Consider the following 25,751-nt stretch of genomic DNA (forward strand, 5'->3'; position numbering starts at 1 on the left):
TGAGTCCTGCCTCCTCTGCTCACCATCACCCAACGACAAGGCGCATGGCGAGAGAGAGGCACACGATCATTTTTTTAATTGTCTCGTCAGTAAACAACACATACACTAATTAAAAATGTGGTCTCACATTCAAGCACAACAAAAATGACATCACACATGATAAAGTTCATGGTCTTTTATTTGAAAAAAAAAAAAAAAAAAAAAAAAGACTAGCATGTACAACTTGGAATGAATGTAAACTGAACTCAGATGAACAGTTGAAAAGACTGGTGCACTGACACTCCTGACAGCATGCGCTGCGAACACAGTACACCCCTCACTATGCTCTTATCTGAGTCGAGAAACAGAAGAAGAAAAAGAAAAGTGAAGGCCAGTGATGCTCTCTTGCAAGAAAAGAGGACAGACACTCCATCTCAGCGAAAAAAAATACAATGGAAAAAGAAAACCAAAATAAAACGAAACAACAGAAAGCTCACTGTAAGACTCTTTAAGCCCCCCCCTCCTTTAAAAAGGGCAGGACGCACAACTACTAAGATGGCCGTCCAAATAACTGAACAAAAACAAAAGAACATGCCAAACATTTGAAAATGTAGGGTTTTTTTTTTGTATATTATTTTTTTCACTTTTTATCTAGCATACAACTAAGTCCCATTTCACTTTAACGCTTGAGCTAGAACCTTGTATATTCTCTCATCTTAACAGTACAGGATTCCTCTCCAAATACAAAAAAAAAAAAAAAAAGAAAAGAAAAAAGAACAAAAACAAAAAAAAAACAAACCAAAAAAATTGTACCAAACCAACAAGAGGACAGCTTATAGTGGAATCAGCACGCTCTGGTAGCCCGGAGGAGGGATGGGGGGCGGGGGGGTTAGTGCTCCGGTCTCAAGCTGCATGCATGAAGAACAGAAAACAGAGAGAGAAAGAAGAGATGGCCAGCCCAGACATTTACCACTAGCAAATGGAACTGGAAGGAGTTCGCCAAATGCTTCTGCTTTAGTCTGAAGGTAGTAGTTACAGGGTTTGTTGTTATTATTTTTACTTGTTAAGTACTGATGCTAAACTGGTCTCCGGGGGGAGGGGAAAGGATCACTAACCATCATTTTCATGCAGATATTTTTTGTATATTTTTATATTTTTCCTGTGTGGACAGAAGGTTATTTTATTTCAACATTCAATTATTTTCTATACAGAAACAGTATGAATAAATGAACATTTTTTTCCAAGAGGTAAGTAAAACATTTTGATTTTTTTTTTTCCTTTTTTTTTTTTTCTTCTAAGAGGGGACAGGACGGGGCGAGCAAGCTTCACTTTGCAGTCATCATCTGTACAAACTCTGCAGGGGGAGAGAGAGAGAGGAGACAAAAGACAATAAGGACATCAGGTTTAGCGCTTTGGCACAGCCTGTTGCCAGTGAGAGCAGTCACCTGCTAAATTGTTAAATGCTTTATTAATTTTTTAATCAACTTGAGCAGGTTCAGAACACACATCCTAATTAGTGTCCCCTTTCCAAACGGCTTCCATGTTCATCTCATTAAACCCATTTGATTAAAAAGCTCTTGCGTTGTGCTTACAGTTGAGGAGCAATGTGTTGGCAATATGCGGCGCGCACACACACACACACACACACACACACACACGCAAATAAGAGGATGTTTTCAGAGTCCCTAGAGTAGATATTATGCGTAATATGTATTCTGTGGTATAATGGGAGTGTAGAAGTAGGGCACTTTGCAGCCAGGACTTATGGACTGTTCATAATGTATCAACAGCCTTCAAGAAAATGAGCGCAGTCTCTCGTGTAATGTGCCGAGGGACCGATAGTAGGAGGAAGGAAAGATAGAGTGAAAAGGCTCTGACATGCTGATGATTACTCAAAAGAATGGCTACGTCGCATCTCTGTTTCAGCAGGCTCCATCTATAGCTCCCATCTAATAACTGATATGTGTGCCTGGCTTGTCTCTCTGTTGTCCTCAGAGAAATACGCAGCTTGGAAAATGAAGAGCTCTGCTCTCCCTGTTTAATAAAAGCTTACGCCATGGCCTAGAAATTAAAGCTATTTGTGCACCATGAGTTTATTCCTTTACAGTGATATATATGTGTATTTGTACCTTCATAGTTGACCTGTCCGTCTCCGTCAATATCTGCTTCTCTGATCATCTCGTCCACCTCCTCGTCCGTTAGCTTCTCTCCCAGGTTTGTCATGACATGGCGAAGTTCTGCAGCGCTAATGTAGCCATTTCCATCCTGGAAACACGGCATGGGATCAAATGTGTGAAAGGCATTTTAAAAAAAATCTCACATGTTGACAACCGGTGGGGGTAAATATTCCCACAAGATGGTTTAATGAGCAGGTGCAGCACAAGGTGTGAATCAAGCACCAAGTTGGAAACTGACGACTTATTTTTTCCACCAACTTAAATTTATTCTACCACTAATCTGACATGAATTCAATTTCAGTTGCCCATCTTAAAAGGTTTACTACAGCTGTAAACAATTATTTTTGGGCTACACATTAAACAACAAGCAGCTATCTTGATTAGAAAATTCATTCCACATTTCTTTTGTTATATTTAATTTTCTTGTTTTCCCTCTTTAAGAAATTACCTTGTCAAATACCCGGAAAGCCTCGCGGATCTCCTCCTCACTGTCTGTGTCCTTCATTTTTCTGGCCATCATGGTCAGGAACTCCGGGAAGTCAATGGTTCCATTACCTGTAATGGGTGATGATTGAGGCAAAATTAATCAGTACAAAATGCAATTACTTAAAAGCAAATTCAGATAAGCAGAGATAATGAAACATTTAGCTGATGAAAAGCTATTTTCCACGTGTATGACAGCAGAGTTTATGTTACTATATGGGCCATAGCTTCTCTCCAGAGGCGTTCAGTGACTGTGCAACTTGAGAGATGAGTCATTGCAGAAAGGGATGCAGCCCTCAGATCATTTTAGCATACACCTTCCCTCCTGTGACAAACACGGCTACTGCAGGCTGATAGGGGATGGGGGGAATGCATGCGTGTGTGTGTGTGTGAGTGACTCTGTGTGTTTTCCTTTCTTCCTCAGGGAAGCCCCGGGAAGAAGTTGCATGTGTTATACACAGCGCAGGGGGGAACCCATGGTCATTCATCCATAATGTAGACATACAGTATACTGTGTAGCGTGCCCTTCAAGAAGCCTGGATAAATCAAAGGTTCATCTCTCTTAGTGCCCCTGTTGGAAACTGAGGCTGGAGGGGGAAGGAGAAGCACAAGAAGGGGAGTGGGGAGCTTCAATCCAAGTGCTCCATTCCTTCTGTCCACTTGTATTTCGCATGTGTTCAGTGGTTACCCAGAAGTGCAATAATTCAGACCGAGGAGTCAGTGGGGGTGGTGTTTCTGGTGTTGCTAATGGCAGCTGTTGTGTTCATGGTGTATGTATGTGTGCTGTAGGATCAATATCCATGTTGCTGTTGTCAAGACAGGATTATCAGAGGATCAGACCCCCTTGACAGGGGAGAAATATGTTAGGAGCTCAGCAGCAAGCACAGGAGGTGGTGGTGGTGAGCTCAGGCAAATGGGACTGTGTTATCAATAAGAATTGACAAAACAAAAAAACGAAATTTGTGAGGGGAGTGAAGTGAAGGTCAGGGACACAGAGGGCAACGTGCCCAGGAGGATTAGTCCTGGGGTGGGCCGGATGGGGCGCGGGGATTGTACGCAGATTAAGCAATGACAGAGCATGCCTCAGAGAGCAAGACAAAAAGAGAAGAGGAGAATGAATGTGGGTGTATGGAACAAAAAGGGATGCAGTAATGTGATGGGGCAGATGGTGATCTCATGGCCAGGGGTAACAATCTAAGGACCTGTTATCTAACACACAGAGACAGCCAGCAGCACTGAGGGAACACATGCTGCCACTGGGGGAAGGCTGGGAGTGCCCCTGTCTTGGAGGAGTGCAGCACTGCAACTGGAAAACCATCATCTCGAGGGGAACAATGACTAGAGAAGCAGGGCAGATAGCGAGTGCTATCTGCTCAACTGCACCTCAGGCCAGCTGCTGCTGTGGAGCAGAGGGGGGGGGGGGGGGGGGATGAAGATAGGGAGGAAGGCAGAAGGGAAGAGATAGAAAATGGTGGGAGGGAAAGAGAGAGAAAAAAGAGCAGGAGGGAGGGAGTGGGCGGCAGAGAGGGAGATGGAGATGAGGGAGATGTGAAGAGGAGAGAATATAAGGAGTGAACCGAGTGGGAGATGGTGCGATTACACATAAGAGGTGCTGACGCAAACTATAGAAGGCTGAGGCATCTCAGTGTGTGCGTGTGGTCATCGCTTTTTCTGCATCATAAAGCCAACTTCCATCCCAGAGACCAGAAAGAGGGGTAGGATTGTGTAGTGATGACGAGCGATGTGCTGGGGCTAAAGCTAGTGCTTTTGTCATACTGTTACATAATCCATAATTAAATTGTTTTATCTTGTCTGATACATGATTTCATTCCCTTTTATGTATTTTACATCATTATGGTCTGCTTATGCCAGAAACAGAGAACTCCAGTATGATCTCAGGCATGTGTGATTAGTTTGTGTTGCTGTTAGATGAACAGCAGTGAATCACTTGCTGCAATCTGTATTCCACGCTGATCATAAATTGCAGCTTGGCTTTAACAATCAAAGAGGCTATTTCTTTCTACCTAAAGCCTTCCATCATCTCCTCCATTCACTGTATTTCTTTGCCACGGCCTCCTTGTTTGGTAAATAAAGCTGATTTTCAATGGGCCCGTTGACATCCCATGGCTGCAGATGTGGGTACTGGATGTGCAAAGCGCAAAGAGACCTTATGTAACCACTTTTATTTTCCATTACTAGCTTCATTGCTGTCTGACCTAGATTGCATCAGCCAAGGGAGGCAGAGGCAGAACAAGGGGATGTTAGTGATGGAGTGTGTATGTGTGTGTGTGTGTGTGTGTGTATGGTCGCTCTTGGGTGTAACTGAGGGAAAAGGGGAGGGACGCTGAGAATGATGGGAGGACGTTTCAATAAAGTGGCAGCCAAGCTGCGGCGGAATTGATTTCTGCTGATCAATGCGGTCCCATTTACAAAATCCTATAAGCTGACAGAGCACCACTGGGGTGAAGGCCCCACTGATGGCAAACAACCTTGATGCAACTTCCCAAGGACGACCAGCTGGGGAGCCACTAGTCAACTTCTCAGACTTCTCTCTTTCTTTCTCTCACCCTCCTTCAGTCACGTCTCCTCTAGGACACACTGCAGCGGAGGATACTCAGTGAACAGAGGAGGAGGTGAACAGAAGAATCTGTCTGAATTATGCGCTCAGCATGGGGCACCAGTACTGACCAGTACTGCTTTTGACACTTTGCCTGCTCTACTCCCCAGCACTGAAAGCACCTCCTGCACATCCATATCCCTGACATTGTCAACTGTGATGGAGCTGAACACACAGTGACTAAAGTGCTGACACAGAGGGACACGTCATCTGAAAATAAGCTGGCTGGACAGTTGGCTCGGACAGTTGGTTGACAGTTGGCAGAAAAGGGTGGGAGGTGGGCAACAACACAGCTGCTGTGTTTCGAGATGGGGCAGTAATGGATGCTCGGTCTAATCCTTCATCCATTTGTAACAGAGGTTTTATCACTCAAGTGATGCAATGAAACGTTGACTGATGCACAATGGTTCTGTCCCCCCACACCTGAAAAGTAAGGCTCATGTTGAATATTGAAAGGTGTGTACTTTTTACTTTTCTGTGATTAGACGTGACAGCTGTTGGTGATTTTATTCATTACAAATGGTGGTGTAACTTGAAAGATTGATATCAACCTAATATAAAGGTTAATATTAACCTAAATATTAAAACCCTTTACCCTGCTTATGGCAGAATTTGAGTAAATCTAGTGATATTCCAGCAACCTCAGTTTTGATTCCTGAGGCAAGCACTCAACAAGTGATATTTTATAAATAATATTTTATCAGCTGATTTAGTCCACGCTGTTATTTTTACAGAAGCCATTTGGCACATGTGAAAATAACCTATAAATTAATATTCTAGCTACTTCTGCTGTTAAAGTTGTGAGTGAATCACAAACGAGGATACTGACCGTCAGCGTCCACCTCATTGATCATGTCCTGCAGTTCTGCCTCTGTGGGGTTCTGGCCCAGCGACCTCATGACGGTGCCAAGCTCTTTGGTGGTAATGGTGCCGTCACCATCCTTGTCGAATAAGGAGAAAGCCTCCTTGAACTCTGCAGGGGTGGAGATGAGAGTGAGAGCTTAGATTACTGCTGCTGTGCAGATACAGGAAGGGGTTATGTTAGAATGCTGCAGTCGGGTCCTAAAGGTTAATTGATTCTTGTTTGCGACATGACTACAGGGACGGTTTTAACTCGCTTCATGCTTGTCTGTAAATTGGCCCACATGGGCGGGAACAAAAGCAAAGTTGTAAATGCACTGAGCTCGGAAACCAAACAGAGATCTTATCTCATGCTGCGAAAAGAACGAAAACACGGCAGAAGTCGGGAAGCAGAAAAGGCAAAAAGCTTTTAATGGAAGAACGTCAACCTGTGCGCCACACTTTTTATAACTATAAAAACCAATTCAGGGTACTGCAGGCAATATTGAACATTAGCCTTAGCACAACATAATTAACCACAGAGGTTGTTGGACTGAGAAGAAATTGTGCAGCTTCCAGTCTTAGTACAGAATCCACATAATTTATTTATCAACAATATGAAGGTGCTACATAACTAAAAGCTGAAAACTGTCTTTTCACATCATAGGGTTCAGTCCTGAAGTATAACATGCTATAAATACATCTTACTCTTACTTCCTGTTCATTCTAAAAAGCTAATGATCTAACAATTGAGGTGTCAAATCCTTCAATCTTATGTGAAATGGAGACACCTAAACAGCTAACAATCCAAAGTAGCACTTAAATATATGAAGAAAGGACTTGGCTGAGAGGGCAAGAAGGAAAGAATAAAATGCATGTTCCTACCTGCAATCTGCTCCTCTGTTAGTTGGTCAGCCTGCGGTTGGAAAAAAGGAGGGGGGAGAGTGTTACAAACAAACAACTAACTCAACAAGGCAATTATTCCAAATCCCAGCGTGTTGCGTCATTACATTCCACAGGATCCCCACCCACCGTCCACCACACAGCTCAACACTGACCACAGTGTTCAGGGGATTTGTTGGCCTCAGTGCAAGGCCATTCCCAGAGGCCTTAACTGGAATTTATTTAGGCGCTGCCAAGATTTGCCAACTTTACCACTAGCCTCATTGACTAGTAATTTAATCAGCCTTCTTTTATTATTTGTACATTACGATTTACATGACATGTCTAATTGGCATGTTCACCTCTAAGCAGTATCACACCATAGTAAATGCCAACTGTAGTCCAAATGATGGCAGTCGGGCTATGGCTGCCATAAAATTGACTGCAGTGCAGAAAATCAATGATTAAACTTGGCTCTCTCTGAGGCAAAGGCTTATCAAGATTGTGATAGCAAGCTTGCGGGTGTGATAGCAATGACGCCCTGCTAGAAAGCTAACAAAGATAGCTCTACGATGTTCCAGGTTAAAACATCCAGCTGATGAGTGGCTCCATGGTAAGGGTTCAGTACACCACGCTGGGGGACTGCTGGGAAATGAGATATTGTAAAAAAAGAAAAGAGGATGTGCTGTCTCCAGGCCAGGGGAAAATGTTTAGGTGGGGTTGTTTCAGGACATATCACCCTAGGAGTGTTTTCCATGATCAAACCGACAGGAAAAAAGGCCTGCTGGGTTGGAACGGGTTGGTTTCCCTCCCAGCCTGTTCCCTCCACTCGCTAGGGCTCTCTAATGGCTGATAGTGACTCATACATGCTTTAAATGGCTTGGAAGCGAGAGTCAATTGCCAGGCATTTTACATTGAGGGATCAAGGTTCTTTGTTAAAGAAGCTATGGCTGTCAAACAAACAGTGATGTGTAAATACAGAGCTTGTGGTACATATACCTCCCTCATTTCTGCTTTGGAAAAAAAAAAAAGTTGGTTTTATTATTATTGCTAACAGACCGCTCTGTCATCACTGTGCTCTGCAACACAGAGAAAGAACACAGACAAACATGAGCAGTTACAGATGTGCACTTATGCCCACACACTGATGCCCATGCAAGCATACTCTAAAAGCAAACACACACACACACACACACACACACACACAGGCAGTCTCTCTTAATGACATTCTTGCTGAACACCAATACTTTCCATTCACGTTTCCTGTGAATTAGTCAGAGTAACCGGTTCTGTCTCAAAGCAAATTCCTGTAGACCACTGGTGTGTTTACTTGTTTGTAAAAGCCCGCTCATTTTGGACACAGTCACACACACACACACAGTCGTCCTCAAATCTCAAAGAAACTATGGAAACCTGACCCTTGTTAAGTCCATGTTTGGAGGCGAGGGTATTTTATTATGGTAAATAAAGCCAGCAAATTACATTTGTTGCATAATGACTAGATTCAGTTAGACTAGATAAGATTTAGCAGATCACTGCATGACACACAGCGAGCTGACCTTTAACTTTTCAAAAACAGAAGGCTTCTCCTCGATTCAGCCAGCGAGGGGCTCATGGATAACTTCAGTAGCGCTGATACAATTAGCTGACATGATTCAATAACCTGCTCCGCACACAACAGGGTTCGCTGTTCGTCTCCCTCCCTGCACCTTCTTCCCGTCTCCATTTCCATCTGTGAGAAATGTCAAGAGACAACACAGCTCTGCCGACGCTAAAACGCCACCCAGCTTGAAAGATATTTTCAGTCTCATCTGTGCATTTCTGGCCGCCATCTTCCTCTGTCCCTCTTATCGCTTGTGTTCTCTCCTCATGTTAATTTCCCTGTTGATGAGCCTCCATTGCTATCCTCCCTTAGTCACCCTCTTTGTCATGGTGTGTCACTCCTGTTGTATCTGTGCTGTCTCTGTCTGTCCCCTGCTACCTCTCTAAATGGACTGGGTGTGGAGTTTGGTGACTCAGTGCTATGGATCCTCCCTTGGATTAGGCCCAAGCTGTTGGAGGCCCACAGCGCTGCTGCACCACCAGGCCCACTGCCTGCCCATCCCTTTCTTTTCTCCTTTTCCTTTCTTTTTCCAAGGCGCTTGGATGTCAGCCAATGCCAACTCCTCCTTCAGACCTTTCTCCTCCATATCTCTTTTTCTCTCTATATGTGACATACTGTTCAGAGGAAACTCCCTGTGATTCACCCTCTACAATGGCTTATGGATAGGGCTGTTCACTGCCAGGTTTCCAGTCTTAATAACAGCTTGTACAGGACTAGGGGTGTGAGTATGAGTGTGTTTGGGGATGGAGGGGGGGGTGCTCTGCTGTCAGTGGTCTGCTGGCATGAGTGGGTCAACCACTCCCACTGTTGCCTGGGCAGCCAGCCCCAGCAATGTGCTCCAAACAGGACTGTGGGCAGCAGGAGGCAGATCTCTGGGCCATTGAGGAATATCTTTTGCTCTCACTTGATGCCATATCTTAGAGGTTTTATTTGACAGGGGATGAAAAATGGCTTAACACAATACAAAACAAATATCTTTTCCTTTAGTAACGCTTTACAGGTTTTCCGACTTGATCTGTAACCACAAGGTCCCCAAACCATTCCTTTAAGAGCTTTACTACATTCTCCATGTGGAAGGTGCAAAACTAGCCGTCACTCTGGCAGATGGGGGTGACACACACACGTACACACCAACACACACTTCCATTCCCTGTGACACAAGCAGAAACACAAAGAGTCAGTGTGACACACTCCCAGCTCTAGGCGCGCTGAATGCTTCTTCTCTTTGAGGCTGGACAAAAGACAGTGAGGCCTCAGGGCTGGCTTGTGTCTGAAAGGGAGGAGGGAAAGGAGAATAGGTGTAAACAACACCAGTCTCCCGACACCCTGCGGACAGGGCTGGTCCACCATATGGCTGGGTGGTGGTGGTAGGTGGCTGGGTACTCCTCCGCACCACAAGAGCTCCTTATCGCTCCTAGACACTGGAACACGGGATGTGGCTAGGTGTTGCCGCCAATCAAATAAATTATTCACTGAAGCAGATCAGATGTCCTTTAAGTTACTAAACATGCATCAGCAAACAGAAGCGTAACAGGAACAGGATAGGGCCTTAGCATGGTCCGACTACTTATTTGATACTTTCACCTCAATGGGGGAGGCTTTTTCCACTTCAGTGGGCGTACTGATGCATAGAAAGGGGCTTAAGCCTCTGGATACAACTTTTCAGACGCTGATACACAGGCTAGCTCCATAACAATCCCACTTTACACTCCAATTACTGCGCCGCGATGCAACGTGAAACTGAATCGCAGCTCGATTCCATATATGGGACATTCGATCACAGCAGAGGAGGAGGAGAGGTATACGGCTTCTCGACTCTCTCGAGCCATTAATGATCTATAACTCTTGATAATCAACGGATTAGCTCAAAGGCCTCTTTTTCGATATCCAGATCATTTCCACCTCGTTACGTGACGGGGGAGGGGGCTCCTTTTCTTTATCTGGTTGCCATATGCCAGCGTGAGTGTGAACATGTAGCTGCAAAATCTGGTTAAACTGGTGAGAATGGTGTGAGGATGAGTGCGTTTGTGTATTTTGCCAGTCACCAAGGCACCCTGAAACCAAGCAACAACGTAATATGTCACATTTCAACTATGTATAACCTGTAGAGCAGAATGACTTGTCTTGCAACTTTCATATTTTACTATATTTAGGGTTGTACTTGTATTTTTTTTTTTGAGGGGGGGTCAGCCAAAACCACACAGCTGTTGATGTTTTGTGGTAGCCAAGTCCAAAAAGAGTTTCTTGGACAAGTCACTCAGGTACCACATTTGCGTAACATCGCAAATTTGCAAAGAGGCAACCAAATCAGCCGACATAACATAAACAGATAACACAGTCCGAGATAAACCTGCAGTGAAGGCGGAACTGCGCCGCTCTCTGCAGCCCTTGCAGGCCGGTGCAGCTATAACCTTGTCATTACAGAATATGGCCAGTTTCCGTTGCGGAACACTGACGAGGTACAATAGTGCAATTACCCGCGATAGAAAGACGCTGATCGAGCGGCGGGATGGTGCAACGTAGAAAATGGGAAACAAACGCAGCCGGCGAGGAGCAGCGGGTCCAGACAGAGAGAGAGAAAACACCAATACCTCGCTGTTATATGTGTTAAAACGTGTTAGCTGCGTTAGAAACCCGTCTGCATACGGCTCTCCCGTGTTTCCAACAACGTTAGGGTCCGCTTCCCCAAACACGCCTGCGCTCCTAAGGCGGGTTGTAAAATGTATTCTAAAGCACCCACTGCTGCAGAATTACGCTGTAATAACCCAGAATAGCTTTGCTAGTTACTCCGATCCCACTAAACCCAGTCCAAGAATTAATACGATCTAGCACAGTGCAGCCGCCGAGCAGCTACCTGACCCGACGGAGCCCAGTCACCAATACCGCTGGATGAATTGCGCAGTTATTGGGGGAAATACGGAGCCGTTTTTGAAGGTGAGCGTTATTTCTGGCTTAAAGCCGCCGTGTAAAACAAAGACAGTCCATGTTTTGGCTTCACGATATCTCAAACACCGGCCAAAACAGTGAAATGCGGTTTGCGGGCGTTTTCCGCCTCCTCTCAACGTTTACGCTCATGAGAAGAATCAACGGCTGGACAGTCAACACAGGAGCGGAACAGCTTTAAGCTACAGCACGGTGTGCAGGCTTTCCCCTAATTCAAAAGCCATTTTCCCTTCTACACAGAATGAATGGCAATACGTACCATGTCGGGCGGGTTGTGTGCTTGTCGGTCTGTGGAGGCAGACTAGGAGTGTGCTCGTCCCTTAGATGGAGTTCCACTGGCGGGTTAGGAGTGGGTATATTGGCCGTGGCCAGAACGGGGATTGCCTGTGTATCCCTCCGCCACACTAGCACTGATCACTCACTTCCTTATTTCAATTCAGGGCTGTTGCAGCAGCGCAGGCCCCCGTCTTGCAGAAGACATGCCAATCACTGGGGCTAACGCGCCTGCAGTGCACCGAGACCATCCTTGCGGTCATATTGCACTTCCATGACTGGGGATGCAGCGGATATTTGGTCAGTTATCGTTAAAAGATGGTTGCATGCAGCCTGTAATGTCACTACATTAGTGCACATGCTAAACACATGGGGATCAGAAACCCAGCGCTTCATATGTTACTGCCACTTGATCTTATTAAATCACTGCTACAGTGAAGTCACTAATGGAAGTAAAGAGAGGATGAGGTCCTATAAGGAAAACCTGGATAAATGTTTCTACATATTTTATGCACATGATGTTTCTTTATGCTGTATGACTAAACTTGAAGAACAAATATTGTATGGTGTTTGCTTAGTAGGCCTCTTGCGAGCTTTTTAACATTTCAAGTTAAACAGAGTAACCATAAAGTCCCAAATTAAAGTTACATCCAAATTCTAATTGAGCCTTTCCAGTTTGTATAAAGACCATAATTAACATGTAGTACACAGAAGAACTACATCTTAGCTAAAACACCACCACCACCCTTATGATCATCATCATCATCGCTGTGTTAGCCTAAATGGAGATCTTTCCTATGAATACCTTCTAATTTGTCCTCTGTTAATAATCACCACAAACTATCATAATACACAGACTGTCCCTAATAAACAACCAAAACTTATTCATGTAAGAAGGCAGACGTTTGACAAAGTGCCTAAACTCTAAACCTGGCCTACATCCAAACTAAAGCTACATTTATTTATTTTAGTGCACTATTCCTTACTAATATTCACTATTTCTGTGATCTAAAGTCAGTTCATATGTAAACTGCGCCTTTAACCTGGTGAAAATAATTATGAGACCTCACAACATTCATTAATGAGCTTAATGCCTACATTACTACATAAAATCCCCAATGGTGCATTGTGAAGTTGCCACCTATCCATCTGTAGGATTATTCCAGAGAGAGAGGGAGACTTTCTTTTTTGTTTTTTGTTTTTTTTGACATGGTACTAGTTTGCAGCCGCGGAAGGATACTGCTAGTGTAGGAAGCAGCCCGGTTGACGCTGGAGAATTTGCTGTGCCGGAGTGTGAGGGCGTCGCTGATTGGCCGCTGCAGACCTGCAATATTATACTCCATGTGTCGGCGGCGGCGATTGGCTACACGGGACCTGCATTGCACCAGGCACTAGCTGAAATATAATAAATATAAATACAGGAAACGTAGAAACCAACGCACCTTTATGGCGGCGTGTGTGCTTTGCGCTACAAATGTCTACAATTATTAGGATGTGTTCGGTCGAGAGAGGAGGAAAATGCGACGGGTTTCTTCTATATCGGTAGGGGAAGTGCGCAGAGTTACTATTGGCTACTGTGGAGTCAGGGAGGCCTACGTGAAGCTAACTATAAAGCATGGCAGTGGTGCTGCTCGTTTATTTAGGGTGTACACAACCGGAGCCGGCTGCGTTTCCTTTAAAAGGAAAACAAACAACGAGCGAATTTGTTGTGTTGTTGACTGAAGCTAACAAACAAACAAACAAACAACATAACCTCGGCAGGTAGAATGACGACGCAGAATTTGGCAAAGCGCATAGTATCCCAGTGTTGTCATAACAGTGAACACACACACACACACACACTGACAAAAAGCACCACCCGGTGGATAAAGTGTGGAAGTCATGATGTACAGTTGTTTACAGCAGCCAGGAGAGGCCACACACACTTAATAAAGTCTTATAGATGAAGCCCAACTGTATGTGTATGTGTATGTGTGTGTGTGTGTGTGTGTGTGTGTGTGTTTAACGTGGTATTTGATGTTGTGTTGCGTTCAAGGCTTTGAGTGGATAACAGCTACAGATAAACAGCTGATAGAGAGGGAACTGTAGAACTGAGCGGCTCCATTCACCAGCTTTTATCAACAAAACCTTGAGTCATAACATACATTTAAGGCTATTTATGCAGTTGAGATGATGTGAGCTTATTATAGCAAGAATTGATTGAGAAAGCGTTACAGATAGATGGGCCTGACAGTTCAGGAAGCCCTTAAGCCTCTGTATGAGTGCTACTATTTGTTTATTGTGAATCACAAAGCTGAGATAAAACACACAAAGACTGCCACAAAGCCAATAAAAACCACCATAAACAGACAAGAAGTGATCACAAACGAATGAATGGCCACAGCGACGCACAAAAACGACCAGAAAGAGGCCCAATGGCCAAACATACGCTATGAACATTTGCTAAAAGCTGTGGCGCTAACACCTAATGCACCCAGTGAGGCTCCACATGAGCGCTAAAGAAATAATATTCGTCCGTCTTCTCATCAGGTCCAACTGATTCTAAGTCAAGCTGAGCGGTTCCACGTGTTAATCTACTGGAACTAATCAGGACTTCTTACTGAATCTGTTCAGTGTTGTTTTGCCCCGTTTAACAGGAGAGGCGTCCATTACATAAGCATTTGTCCTGCTGCTTTACACTGACTCACATTAACACTAGTTTTCTACCAGAGGTCGGAAGGTGATCATTGTTTTTTATCTGGAATATGGCTCAGGTATCTGTTGAGGATTAGTCGAACGTGGCTGTCATCATTCAGGTTGCGGGATGTTCAGCAGGAAGTTGGGAGGCACGACTTGAGGTTTTAGAAGTTCTGTGTCCATTCATGTGCATTAAAATGGATAAGAAATGTGAAAATAATACTTTGATTTGCTGTTACGCAGAGCTACATTAACTAGAGCACAATGTACACATCCCAAGTGAACAATAACGTGGATGTGACATTTCAGAGAATGCCAGCACATTGGTCTGCCCTACTGTATCATCCCCCATCAGTGTCCTGCGCTCACGGGGGCGGTTTAGAAAATACCGATCCTAAGAGATCGCCTTGAGCTGACAGAGCAAACGCACCACCCCTGTTCTTGTAACTCCTGCAGCGTTTGTGGAACAGCACGCCATTCTTGATTTAAATGTTTGTTTGTTTGTTTGTTTGCCTCCCATTTGCTGAATGTGCTGTGATGTAGGGTGAGCTGCGGTTGAAATGCGTGACTGATTTAATAAAGAGTGTTTCTGAGGAGGGGGCTGCAGCACAACGGCAGCTCACTGAAGCGCCAAAAAAAAAAAAAAAAAAGGCCCCGTAAAGTGGTTGGACGCTTGCTGCATGGGGCCACTTTCTGCTGAGCACTGAGTTACACATGGCTCCACATCAAGAGGAATTAAATCAACGCTGCTGTTCTCCGCATGTCAGACTGCAGCAAGGGCAGCTTAGCTGGATTTACTTAACTGTGCTGTAATAACCTACAGGCTGATCTGAACAGAAGGCAGCAAAATCTCATTTCCTTGCCACAGATATGTTGTGTGCAGAAACTCACTTTAACCTCCCTCTCCTGCTTACAAACGGTCCCCTTTAAACACTTCAGAGAGAGGCATTAGTGCATTGACATTATGCAGCTGCTGGAGGCGATGTCCAAGTAAAATGCTACAGTCAGGTTTTTCATCTCATTTTGTTAGCTCGACATCTGCGCTGTCGACAAGTGTGCGAGAGTCATATTGAATATTGTAGCAATTAGCAAGCAGTGTTTATTTTAAATGACAGGACAGGAAATTCCTTCAGGCCTTTGTCAATAACAGGTACATCATGTCTGCAAGAGGGCCCGTAAGAAAGCAAACGTGAGTTTGCATATCGATACAACTGATTCCGTTTGTGACACTAAGGGCGACAACACATGGACGGAACCAGCTGCATAATTCATGTGATTAATTATCTCAAGATATCACAGCCCAGCGATGAACTCAACATAGAGGAATCTAATAAAGAGCAGACGTCAACAGATGCTGCTTCTTTACAAGCAGGATTTTAGAGGCTGCTGCAAGCTAAAATGCTCCTGTAAGTAAAGCGCATAGAAACGATGACTAACACACTACGACCAGTCATTTTATTTATTATCTGAACACATAACAGTAACAGGAGAGTGGGATAAGCCAGACAGGACGTGCACAAAATATATCAAAACTCTCTCTGGGGAGACAGACAACTCCAGTGCTGCCTCCTCTCTTTCACGCGGCGATGGAGGTGAGGGTGGGGGCGGGAGAGACTGAAAAGTTTGAAGGTTAGAGGTAGAGGCCCTCCGGCGTGCCCTCCTGCTTCTTGTACAGGACGTTCTCCTTGGACTTTTTGAAGTCTTCGTTGGTGACTTTCATGCGGCGCTCCCGCAAAGCCATGAGGCCTGCCTCTGTGCAGATGGCCTGGAGGACAGAGAGGAACAAGTGTCAAGTTTAATTTGGGCTTTAACAAATGTTTATGTGAAAGAAGAAAAAAATAAGAAGGCTCTGTGTACTTATGTAAATATGTAGACCTGGTTACAGGCCTTAGTCTAAACAAAAAGTAATAGAATATGTTGTTTGTGTGTTTAGCTTTCCTGCATAACAGGGTGAACTAGTAAGATGTGCATAAAAGTCAACGGAGGAAAACGAATGTCATGGAAATGCATTTTTTGCAGAAAAAACAGAAACACTACTCTAGATACACTTTAGGTTGTTTGACAATGCTCTTAACCATAGGTAACATAATACCCTATTCTAAATATTTAATTTGTAATGATTGAAAGGTGACTATAGGTGTTCTTTCTACTTCCATTCAACCACAACTCATTGTCTTTAAAACTAATTCTTTAAGGCTTAATTCGATACCACAGGATGAACTGTGGAACAGCCACTTCTCAAACCCACAGGGCTGTTTGACCATCAAAATGCAGGAGTTTGGGTTTAGGGTTCTCTCTTTAGAATTGTGTGCTTTAGTTCATTTAAAATTCCTGAACACTGCCATTAATTATATTTCATGTTAAACAAATTAAATAGCAACAATGAGAGTAACATCAGAGGACACCAGAAACTTGCTGCAGTCATGCTGCAAAAACCCACAGGAGGGCAGTAGAGGAAACACACAGTCAACACTTTTGAACCTTCTAGTAAAATGACTGTTGTTGATAAGAGAATAGTTTACAAAATGAGCACTGATGGTTAAACTGTAAACTGATACATTTTGTTTCCACCTTTCTGCTGCGCCACGGCACAAACTGTCTCGCTGCTAAGATCATCTGAACTTACATACTGGTAATCAATACATGGTCACGGGGTCAGAGCCAGGCAGGTGCAAGTGTGAGGGTGGAAAAATAAATAAATAAAAAAACCCACAAGACGTAAAAAAAAAAAACATCTACAGTTCTGTAATATATTTTACTAATCTACTCTGATGTTTATGAGAATGTACAAATACCAATATTTGTAGGCTCCCTATCAACAACGTGGCTGATAGTGGAAATTGGCTTGTGGGACTAATGGGACCAGCGAGGAAATCATTTGGCTTTTCAGAATCACCAGTCTTGCTTTTACCTTGATGTCTGCTCCCGATAGGTCATCCTTAGCCAGAATGAGGTCATCAAGGGTGACATCATCTGCCAATGTCATGCGGCTGGTGTGGATCTGGAAGATCCTCCTTTTGGTTTTCTCGTCTGGCAGAGGAAACTCAATCTTACGGTCGATTCTCCCTGAGGTGAGGAGAGAAGAAGTTTTTCCCATTATTCTGCAACCTTAATTACTTATTTACTATTCTTTCAGGAATAATAATGTGAAAGATTTTCTTAGTTTTAAGTTTAAGTTTATTCATCCTGATATATGTGACCTGCTTCAGCATCAACCTGTGTTTTAAACAGCATCTGCCAAAGAGACATCATTTGAACTTGCTGTGACTCAGCAGAATACAGCCATTTTCCAAATTTCCAGTACTCTGTAGATATGTGAGTTGACAGCCAATCGCTGACAGAGGCAGGCCTAGTGAAATCCAATCACACTCCTACTGACCAGGTCTGATGAGGGCTGGATCCAGAGTTTCTATCCTGTTGGTGGCCATGATGACTTTCACGTCTCCCCTCGAGTCGAAGCCGTCCAGCTGATTGAGCAGCTCCAGCATGGTCCTCTGGATCTCCCTCTCACCTCCAGAGTTAGAGTCATACCTGCACACAGAACAGGTAATTATTTCTTAAAAATGCATGGAATCCATTTCCCCCACCCTACATTCAAGGACTTAAGGACTTGAAGCTTCATCCATCATGTGGTCTTGTCATCACTACAATTTTAATGGAGCTGTTCGCAGTCTTGTCTATCTGAGGTAAAAAGCTGGGTCCATATATATGGACATTAACTATATATACATACTCATTTATTATTTAAGCCGGTCAATATCCCAAGCAAACTAATGTACAGGCTCATTCATTTAGGTCAGCCAGTGTACATTATCACAGCACTGATTGTCTCACTCTAACTGCTTTAAGAAGACCTCTGCGTACCTCTTAGTGCCGATAGCATCAATCTCATCAATGAAAACGATGGAGGGTGCGTGTTCCTCTGCCACCCTGAACAGCTCTCGCACCAGTTTAGGTCCGTCTCCCAGGTACTTCTGGATCAGCTCTGAGCCCACCACACGCAGGAAGGTAGCTGATGTCTGATTGGCAACGGCCTTGGCGAGCAGTGTTTTGCCTGTAACACAACAGAGCAAAGATTAGTGAGTGCATTTCAAAGTACTTCTTTAGCATAAAAGTACAAGAACTACATCAGAGTAAAACACAGTCTAAAAATCACTTTTCCAACAAGTTTCCTGCATCAACACTTGTATGCACTTTTAGCATTTTCACTAAAAATGTCATCATTTTATAAGTTTTGTCATTTTTTATTTCTTGAATTTAAAGCAGCTATAAAATGTCACTGTCTTCTTCACCAATTGTAACGTGACATTCAAGCACACAGAGACAGTTTAGTAAAACCCTGAAAGTAATTTAGGAACTTTCTCATTTACAGATTTACAAAAACACATTACAAAATGTTTCTCTATATATTTCTGAATAAGCAGACAAAAGTCAAAATGGCCATAATATGTCGCAGCAATAGATTGTAATAAAAACCCTACTGGTTTTGCTTCATACCAGGAACCACTATCAAAATGTATCATATTCTCCTTTACAACAAACTGTGGTGAAATCTTGTTTGTTATTTCAGCAATCATATTGTGCAGTGTGCTTTAAGCAAGAGTGACACGTCTGAAAGTTTAAACAAATGAATGAATTAATTTTAAACTTCTTGTGTTTGCTATTCCTCACTGTTTGTGATTCTATCCAGGTTTTCATGAAAATATTGCAGACCTTTGGTCTCAGAACTTTGGACCCCAGTGTATATGGCCTAACCTAATCTTCAAGTTCACTCACATTAGTATTAATCCTTCTCCAAGAGAAATCCTAAGATAAACGTGTAGTTATCCCAGTTTGAATTCACAGATGAATTCCATTAGGGACTATTTTTTATAAAGGGCACCGCAACAGGGAAGACGAGAGACTGTCACCGGCTTCCAACTGTCTTTCTGTAGTTCACTCTTACACATATGTAATTATTCAAAACACATTCATCAATTGTAAAATAAATAAATAAGAAAAAAAAAATCCCCACTTGCCCCCTGCGGGCTCTCTGAAATGTGCCATCAGCCTTAGACTGAGACTAATGTTATTGAGGAGAATGAGAGTAGTCACTGTGATTTTTTTTTTCAGTCCACAGCCAGTGTGAACTGGGGAAAAACTGCATTGAAAAAGTAATTTAACAATTTAAAAGTAAAATCTGTTCTTAAAATCTCATTAACCAAGCAATAAAGGTCATGAATGTCTGAAGAGGCTGAAGGTAAACTACTGTTGATAACATGTTTCATGAGAGCTTACCTGTGCCAGGAGGTCCATATAAGATGACACCTTTGGGGGGCTTAATACCCATTTCTTCATAATACTCTGGATGGGTGAGGGGGAGCTCCACTGACTCCTGTTTAAAATAATACAAAACAAAGCTTCCAAGTTTAAGGAAAAGACTCTGTACTTTCAGTTCAACTGTTGATTATAGGCAAGGTTTTGGTCTAGTGCTTAACTTTCCTTAATTTGTTATTCATTGGTCAAATATTCATTTTAATTAATGTTGAAGTCAATAACATTTTTTCTTGGTTCTATTAGTTTAATATCATTTTAGGAAAATGCCAGTGTGTGTATTCTTTTATTCCCTGACAGGTTAAAGTGCCTTTATGACGTACCTTGATCTCCTGGATCTGATTGTCCAGTCCTCCAATGTCCGCATAGGTTTCTTGTGGGGCTTTCTCCACTTTCATTACCGTAACCAAGGGATCAGTGTCATCCATCAGTACCCCAATCACAGCGTGGACCTACATGGTTACATACGTACACATCAACATTTGATAATATGAATTTGATAATTCCTTGTTTAATTTATAGATGTCTTATTAGCACAGAGTAGTGTACAAAAGTGTCAGATACATATTTTATCAACATTCAGGTAAATACATTGTATCTTATTGGACTCTCTACAGTATCAACAAGATTTGGATTAAGGCACAACTTGACATCCTTTATACACAGTTCAGGATAGTTTTCTAGTTATGGCTAAATATGTCATAGCTGTAAATATATCTAGTTTATTGTCTTGAATCAGACACAAACACAAGTAAGCCTAAAGCTGTACATTACCTTGTGGTTGAGCAGGACAGAACATCCTGGCTCAAGAAGATCTTTATCCACAAAGGACAAGATACTGACGTAGTGCTCTGATCCTACTGAGGTGGAAACAATGGCATGGTTATCATCGATGATTTCCTCCAGAGTGCCCACAGACATAGGGGTTCCCCTCAGGTCATCCACCTTTGACCTCTCCTCCTATTAAAAAACATAAAGTTAATTATTGTACCCATATTTGCTGCAAAAAGCATGTAAGGAACTTGGGTTATAAAGGCTGACCTCCTGTTTCTCTTCCAGAGGTTTCATCTGCTCTTGGTTTCTGATGAACTCTTCCTCCATCAGAAGGTAGTCCTTGATCCGCTCCTGCTTTAGCAGCTTCAAACGGCATTGAGTGTGAGGGGTGACTAAAAAACAAACATAGGCCAGCAAGTGTAAATTTTACATAAATAATTATACCAACATAATAAATTATACCTCAATCTCATACAGTAATATCTACTTATTCTAAAGACTTTGCCTCTACATGACTGTCTCTCCACCAGGGGTGTCACATATACATTTTAACAGCATCCTCAATTGTACCCAGTGAGCTCAAGCTGAATATTGAAGAAAGACTGCTGACTGCACACAATCAATGACACAGTGAGAGCAGCCGGACAAAAAAAATATGAGACACACTAACAAACAAGAACACCAAAAAAGGAATAAAGAGTTTAGAGAAAACAAAGTAGCAGGAGAAGTACACTTGAGAACTAAACAATTACTACATATTAACTGACAGCTGAAAAAAATGGGACTGGCAACAACAGTTAAATGCTTCTCCTTCCTTACCCAATGGCAGTTTGCTGGCTGCATCTGGCCCCTTGGTCTTCTTCTTTTTCTTGCCAACTCTGGTGGGAATTGGAGGCTCGTATTTCTTCTTCTTATCCTGCATTTAAATGTGAAATGTAACAAAAGCAATAGCCAGAAACCAATTAACCATGGTGTTTACATTTCTCAGAGCATCAAACACGTAGCAATACCATTATTTATATAGCAGCACAAGTTTCAAATTTCACCATAATTTAAATTAATTTTGTCATACACAACCTCCATAGATATTTTCACTCTTCACATAAAGCTCTGAGTGTGGAGGGTTTTTCAGATGCATCTAGAAATTAACTAATGGCCTTCACCATGTTGTTGCGATTTAATTTGTTTAAAACCATCTAAATTCAGTCAGTACGGAAAATGAATGAATGAATTAATTTATCAATACATTTAAAGACCAAAACTAGCAGGTTCAAATGTTCGGCTAACGTTAGCTAACATCGGCTGTGTGACTCTCACCTTGTCATCCTTCTTGCCTCCCCCTGGACCGTGTCCTCCACTCTGGCTCTGACCCTGGAAAAAGATGAAATATCTTATTATATATGAGAAAACCAGATAACGCAGATATCAAAACACCGTGATACACAACCCATGATTGAATTGCTTGTTAGCTGAGCTGTTTACTGTATAATTAAGTCACGGCACCGTTACCTGCTAGCATAGCTAGATTCGACTGGGATTATTTATCCAGTATTGATAGAACAACCAACTTTACAAGTGTCACCTATAATATTTCCGAAAAACCACCAGGGACAAAACAGAGCCTTGATACTAAGAGCTAACTAACGTAGAATAACGACTGCTGCAACCGAGGAGGAAAGCTAACGCAGCTAGGACTCCGCTAGTAGGTTGTTACATTGTTTTAGTTATGTTGTTACTTCACAGATAAGACATAAAACGTATTTACAACATAGATGCTAACATTTCAAGCACTGAGAGTAATGATTTATTGAAGAATAATACGTTTTCGTCAATTACATATACGAGCAGTCAAGAAATTTGCTTGCTCACTTACCATTGTTGCTTGTCGCTCTGAAGTGACGTCAGAGGATACGGCAACTCTGTAAGACCAAAACCTCAAGGCGGAAAAAAGCAAATACCAACCCCGAAAACATGTTTATTTAAATTTACTACACTGACTTAATTTATCTGTATAAATAAGATAATTTAAAGATTGGATAAATTGAAGAATTGATTAACTTTTATTTTTAAATCAAAGTTTAGCAAGTGTTATAGCGCTTATGACATCCGGGACATTGCTTTATTTTTTGACAGCTGTGGTGACGTCATTGACACGTTTCCTGTACAGTAAAGTTATTTGGTTGAAATATTTCTGCCAATAATATAGTTTGAATTGTTTAGGAAGCTCTGCTAAAGAGAATTAATTCACTTTTAAAAAAATATATTGTGATGACATAACACATTCAAGTCTCAATGCTTTGATTTCTGTCTGTTCTTTTGAACTTTATTCGACACTTTTTAACAAACATAACATGCCATGCCATTTTTTATGGATATTAGCACATTATTGCACACAGTGGCTGATTATTAATCTTGTGTCATCCTAGTAGTCATGCTAAGCAACACAAAATATTACTTTATCGTACGTCACAAAAATCTTAACTTAGATGACAGAGGGAAATTAAACAAGGCAAGTCAGAAATTGAAATATGAAGCAAAGCACCGTACAGTTAATACCATATACAAGGTATGGACATGGGTGCTCAACAGTATGGATTGAATAAAACTAAAGAAATATCTTCTCTTTTTGATTTCATTACTGTACAAATGCATTCTTAGCTGTGTATGTGCACCACGTGCCACATGTATCTTACGGTCATTCACATAGACTGTTTCATTTGCTTGCTTGCCATTTGGCATCCCCTGTCATACTCATGATAAATTAATAATAATACAATGGCAGCGACTACACATTACTTCCATCCTAATTGATTAATTAAGGTAATTAGCTAATTGTGCAGAGCTGCCACTGTTGGTGCAGCTAATCTCTCTGATCGGACCTGTCTGTATACTGTATGTGTGCAAAGCCATTGCTTGACCCTAAAATGACTCTGTATCATTGTGCCCACTGTCTAAAATTACATTATTGCATAGATCACTGGTTTTGGCCAGCAAAATGTCATAATTCAAACATAAAAAGAACACAAGTAATTCTCAGATCTGCTATAAATGTAGTCACATATGCATCGTGTCTTTGCTCAGGTGCAATGAGTCTTCACGCATATAACATTCACTCACTTGCCACTTTATTAGGTACACCCTATTTACATAAATGAGGAAAACAGAACATTAGAAACACCTCTTACCAACTCCATCACACACTATGAACCCATTTACAAACATTATAGTATAATTATCAGCTATCTGACCATTTAAACAAAAAAGGAGAAAACAATAACCTTGTAAAAGTAGAATTCATGACAGAGCTGTTTTGATGGATTGCTTCAGATTAGAGTGTACAAATGTACCTAATAAAGTGACCACAGAGTATAATACTAAACTATTATTCCTACTTAAACGTGACTGGTGGAGTAACATTAATCAACTCTGCAGCAGAATGGAACCAACCACGCTGTCAAATTCCCAAATGACATTACACTGTGTTTCAAATTGTCACAACAACACAGTGGATACAAATGCAGTGTCAGTAACTCTCTGGGAGTTTTCGTGACTTGAAAAAAAACCTTTAACAAAGAGTCTTTGTCTGCATCTGTCCGGGTCTCGTCTGCAGCATGCACATGTGTATTTGTTACAGAGTCAGACAAACAGACAGGAACACACAGGCATTTGTTCAAAGCTATTATTATCTGTGTAGGCACAGCTCCTATGACATATTCTCTGATTCTCTATTAGGCAATTTTGTGTGTGTGTGTGTGTGTGTGTGTGTGTGTGTGTGTGCATGTGGCGTGCGTTTTCATGCATACTAGCAATGAGAAAGCAGTATCTTTCTACATAGTGGATCCGATTATTCAAGTGAAATTGTCTCCATAGCAAAGAGTGGAGGCTGCTAGATTCTAGTTATTTTTGTCAGCTCTGTAAAATATATTGGATTTCAGTGTTTAGGGATTTGTTCAGATCTGTGTTATTTTCTCCCTCTCTGCTGTTAATGAACTGGCTTGCTCAATATGTAGCTGCTATTCTTAATTTTAGTATGAAGTACTTTAGAGGAAAGTGTTCACATGTACTACTACATAAAGGACAGTATGGATTTGATTCGCCTTGAATATCCTTACAAGATCTTGCATTTGAAAGTATAGTGTATAACAATAAATACAAAGTGCCGTTTGAAATGGATGAATTTAAGTTGCTTTATCTGTCCCCTGTGCACCACCAGCACCTTTTTGTTGTTGTTGACAGTCAGTTTAGTTGAGTTCATTTCAGACCAGTTGCTAGTGATTCTGGCTAAAATGATGCTGTACATTATATTGTACAGTTTAGCTTCTTCAGCTGATTTTTTTTATTTTAAATTCATATATAATAGATTTGATATTATACTAAAGTTTAAAGTTCTACATATAGTTGGAGTGTAAACTTCCCTAAATCCCATAAAGACCCAGACCTTTAACTTTAACCTACACTCCACACAGCGGAGAACAATCAGATAAAAACACTGTATAACACACTCACCTCACTTTTGCTTGTGTGCTGTTTGTTCTGGAAAGGCTACACAAAGACACTATTAAATTCAGAAAAAAAAACGGACAGTTTTTCTGTAATTATGTCCTGTGCACACTGCTTCACGTTGAAAAATTCAAGGCTCCACGGGTCTGTTGTGCCTAGTTGCTGTTGCTAAGCTATGGCTGGAAAATCACTCTTTCTGGGAAGGATTTAGAAAAAAATTAATTACATTGTGTGTCTTCCTGTTATACAAATGTGTTCTTTACTCTGCTTATAGTATTTTCTTAAAGCCATATGCCATCTAGATCTCACCTCTTTCTTCTCAGTTTTTGCTGTTAACTGCAAAGGATATTTGCAGCAGATGACTCACAGATATAATATTCTTACAACCATTGGAAATCATCCTAAAAGATCACGATAACCTTGTAAAATCATAGCACATACTTTGCAGGTTTTTAGGTGGTTGTTGTATCAAGGAAACTCCAAAGGAGGTTTTCTCTCTGTTCTCTGGAAACCAGACACACTGAACTGACACGTCTAAAAGCTCAGCTGGTGGACCAGGGTGGACCTGCTTTTTCTGTAATTTCACCCTCTCAGGTGTTTTTACAAAAACAATTGATGATTTCTTTCTATATCAAGCATAACGTGGTGTCCACAAGTTTTTAGTTCTCAGATTCTTGAAGGTTTCACATTA

General features: G+C 41.9%; 2 protein-coding genes across 2 annotated transcripts; both read right to left on the reverse strand.

Annotated features, from left to right (window-relative positions):
- Window positions 1-1,221: 1,221 nt before the first annotated feature.
- On the reverse strand, window positions 1,222-11,917 carry calm1b (calmodulin 1b). The gene is made up of 6 exons (XM_026341068.1): window positions 11,784-11,917; window positions 6,982-7,012; window positions 6,086-6,229; window positions 2,605-2,711; window positions 2,109-2,244; window positions 1,222-1,333 (listed from the first exon to the last, which is right to left on the reverse strand). The coding sequence occupies exons 1-6, from the start codon at window positions 11,784-11,786 to the stop codon at window positions 1,305-1,307; spliced, it is 450 nt and encodes a 149-aa protein (XP_026196853.1). The 5' UTR covers window positions 11,787-11,917; the 3' UTR covers window positions 1,222-1,304.
- A 3,989-nt stretch (window positions 11,918-15,906) lies between these two features.
- Window positions 15,907-22,486, reverse strand: psmc1b (proteasome 26S subunit, ATPase 1b). The gene is made up of 11 exons (XM_026341953.1): window positions 22,434-22,486; window positions 21,878-21,931; window positions 21,380-21,476; window positions 20,828-20,952; window positions 20,561-20,746; window positions 20,110-20,238; window positions 19,751-19,847; window positions 18,338-18,527; window positions 17,853-18,004; window positions 17,385-17,539; window positions 15,907-16,238 (listed from the first exon to the last, which is right to left on the reverse strand). The coding sequence occupies exons 1-11, from the start codon at window positions 22,434-22,436 to the stop codon at window positions 16,104-16,106; spliced, it is 1,323 nt and encodes a 440-aa protein (XP_026197738.1). The 5' UTR covers window positions 22,437-22,486; the 3' UTR covers window positions 15,907-16,103.
- Between the last annotated feature and the right edge of the window lie 3,265 nt (window positions 22,487-25,751).

This window comes from Anabas testudineus, chromosome 24 (genome assembly GCF_900324465.2).
Source record: "Anabas testudineus chromosome 24, fAnaTes1.2, whole genome shotgun sequence".
NCBI lineage: Eukaryota > Metazoa > Chordata > Actinopteri > Anabantiformes > Anabantidae > Anabas > Anabas testudineus.

Excerpts from the sequence above, each read along its gene's own strand:
- calm1b (XM_026341068.1), bottom strand. Across the intron at positions 2,712-6,085 it reads CAATGAGGTGGACGCTGACG|GTAATGGAACCATTGACTTC; the intron begins GTCAGTATCCTC and ends CACCCATTACAG. Across the intron at positions 1,334-2,108 it reads CGGACAGGTCAACTATGAAG|AGTTTGTACAGATGATGACT; the intron begins GTACAAATACAC and ends CTCCCCCTGCAG.
- psmc1b (XM_026341953.1), bottom strand. Across the intron at positions 17,540-17,852 it reads TCCAGCCCTCATCAGACCTG|GGAGAATCGACCGTAAGATT; the intron begins GTCAGTAGGAGT and ends TCCTCACCTCAG. Across the intron at positions 16,239-17,384 it reads TATCGGGAGCAGACATCAAG|GCCATCTGCACAGAGGCAGG; the intron begins GTAAAAGCAAGA and ends TCTGTCCTCCAG.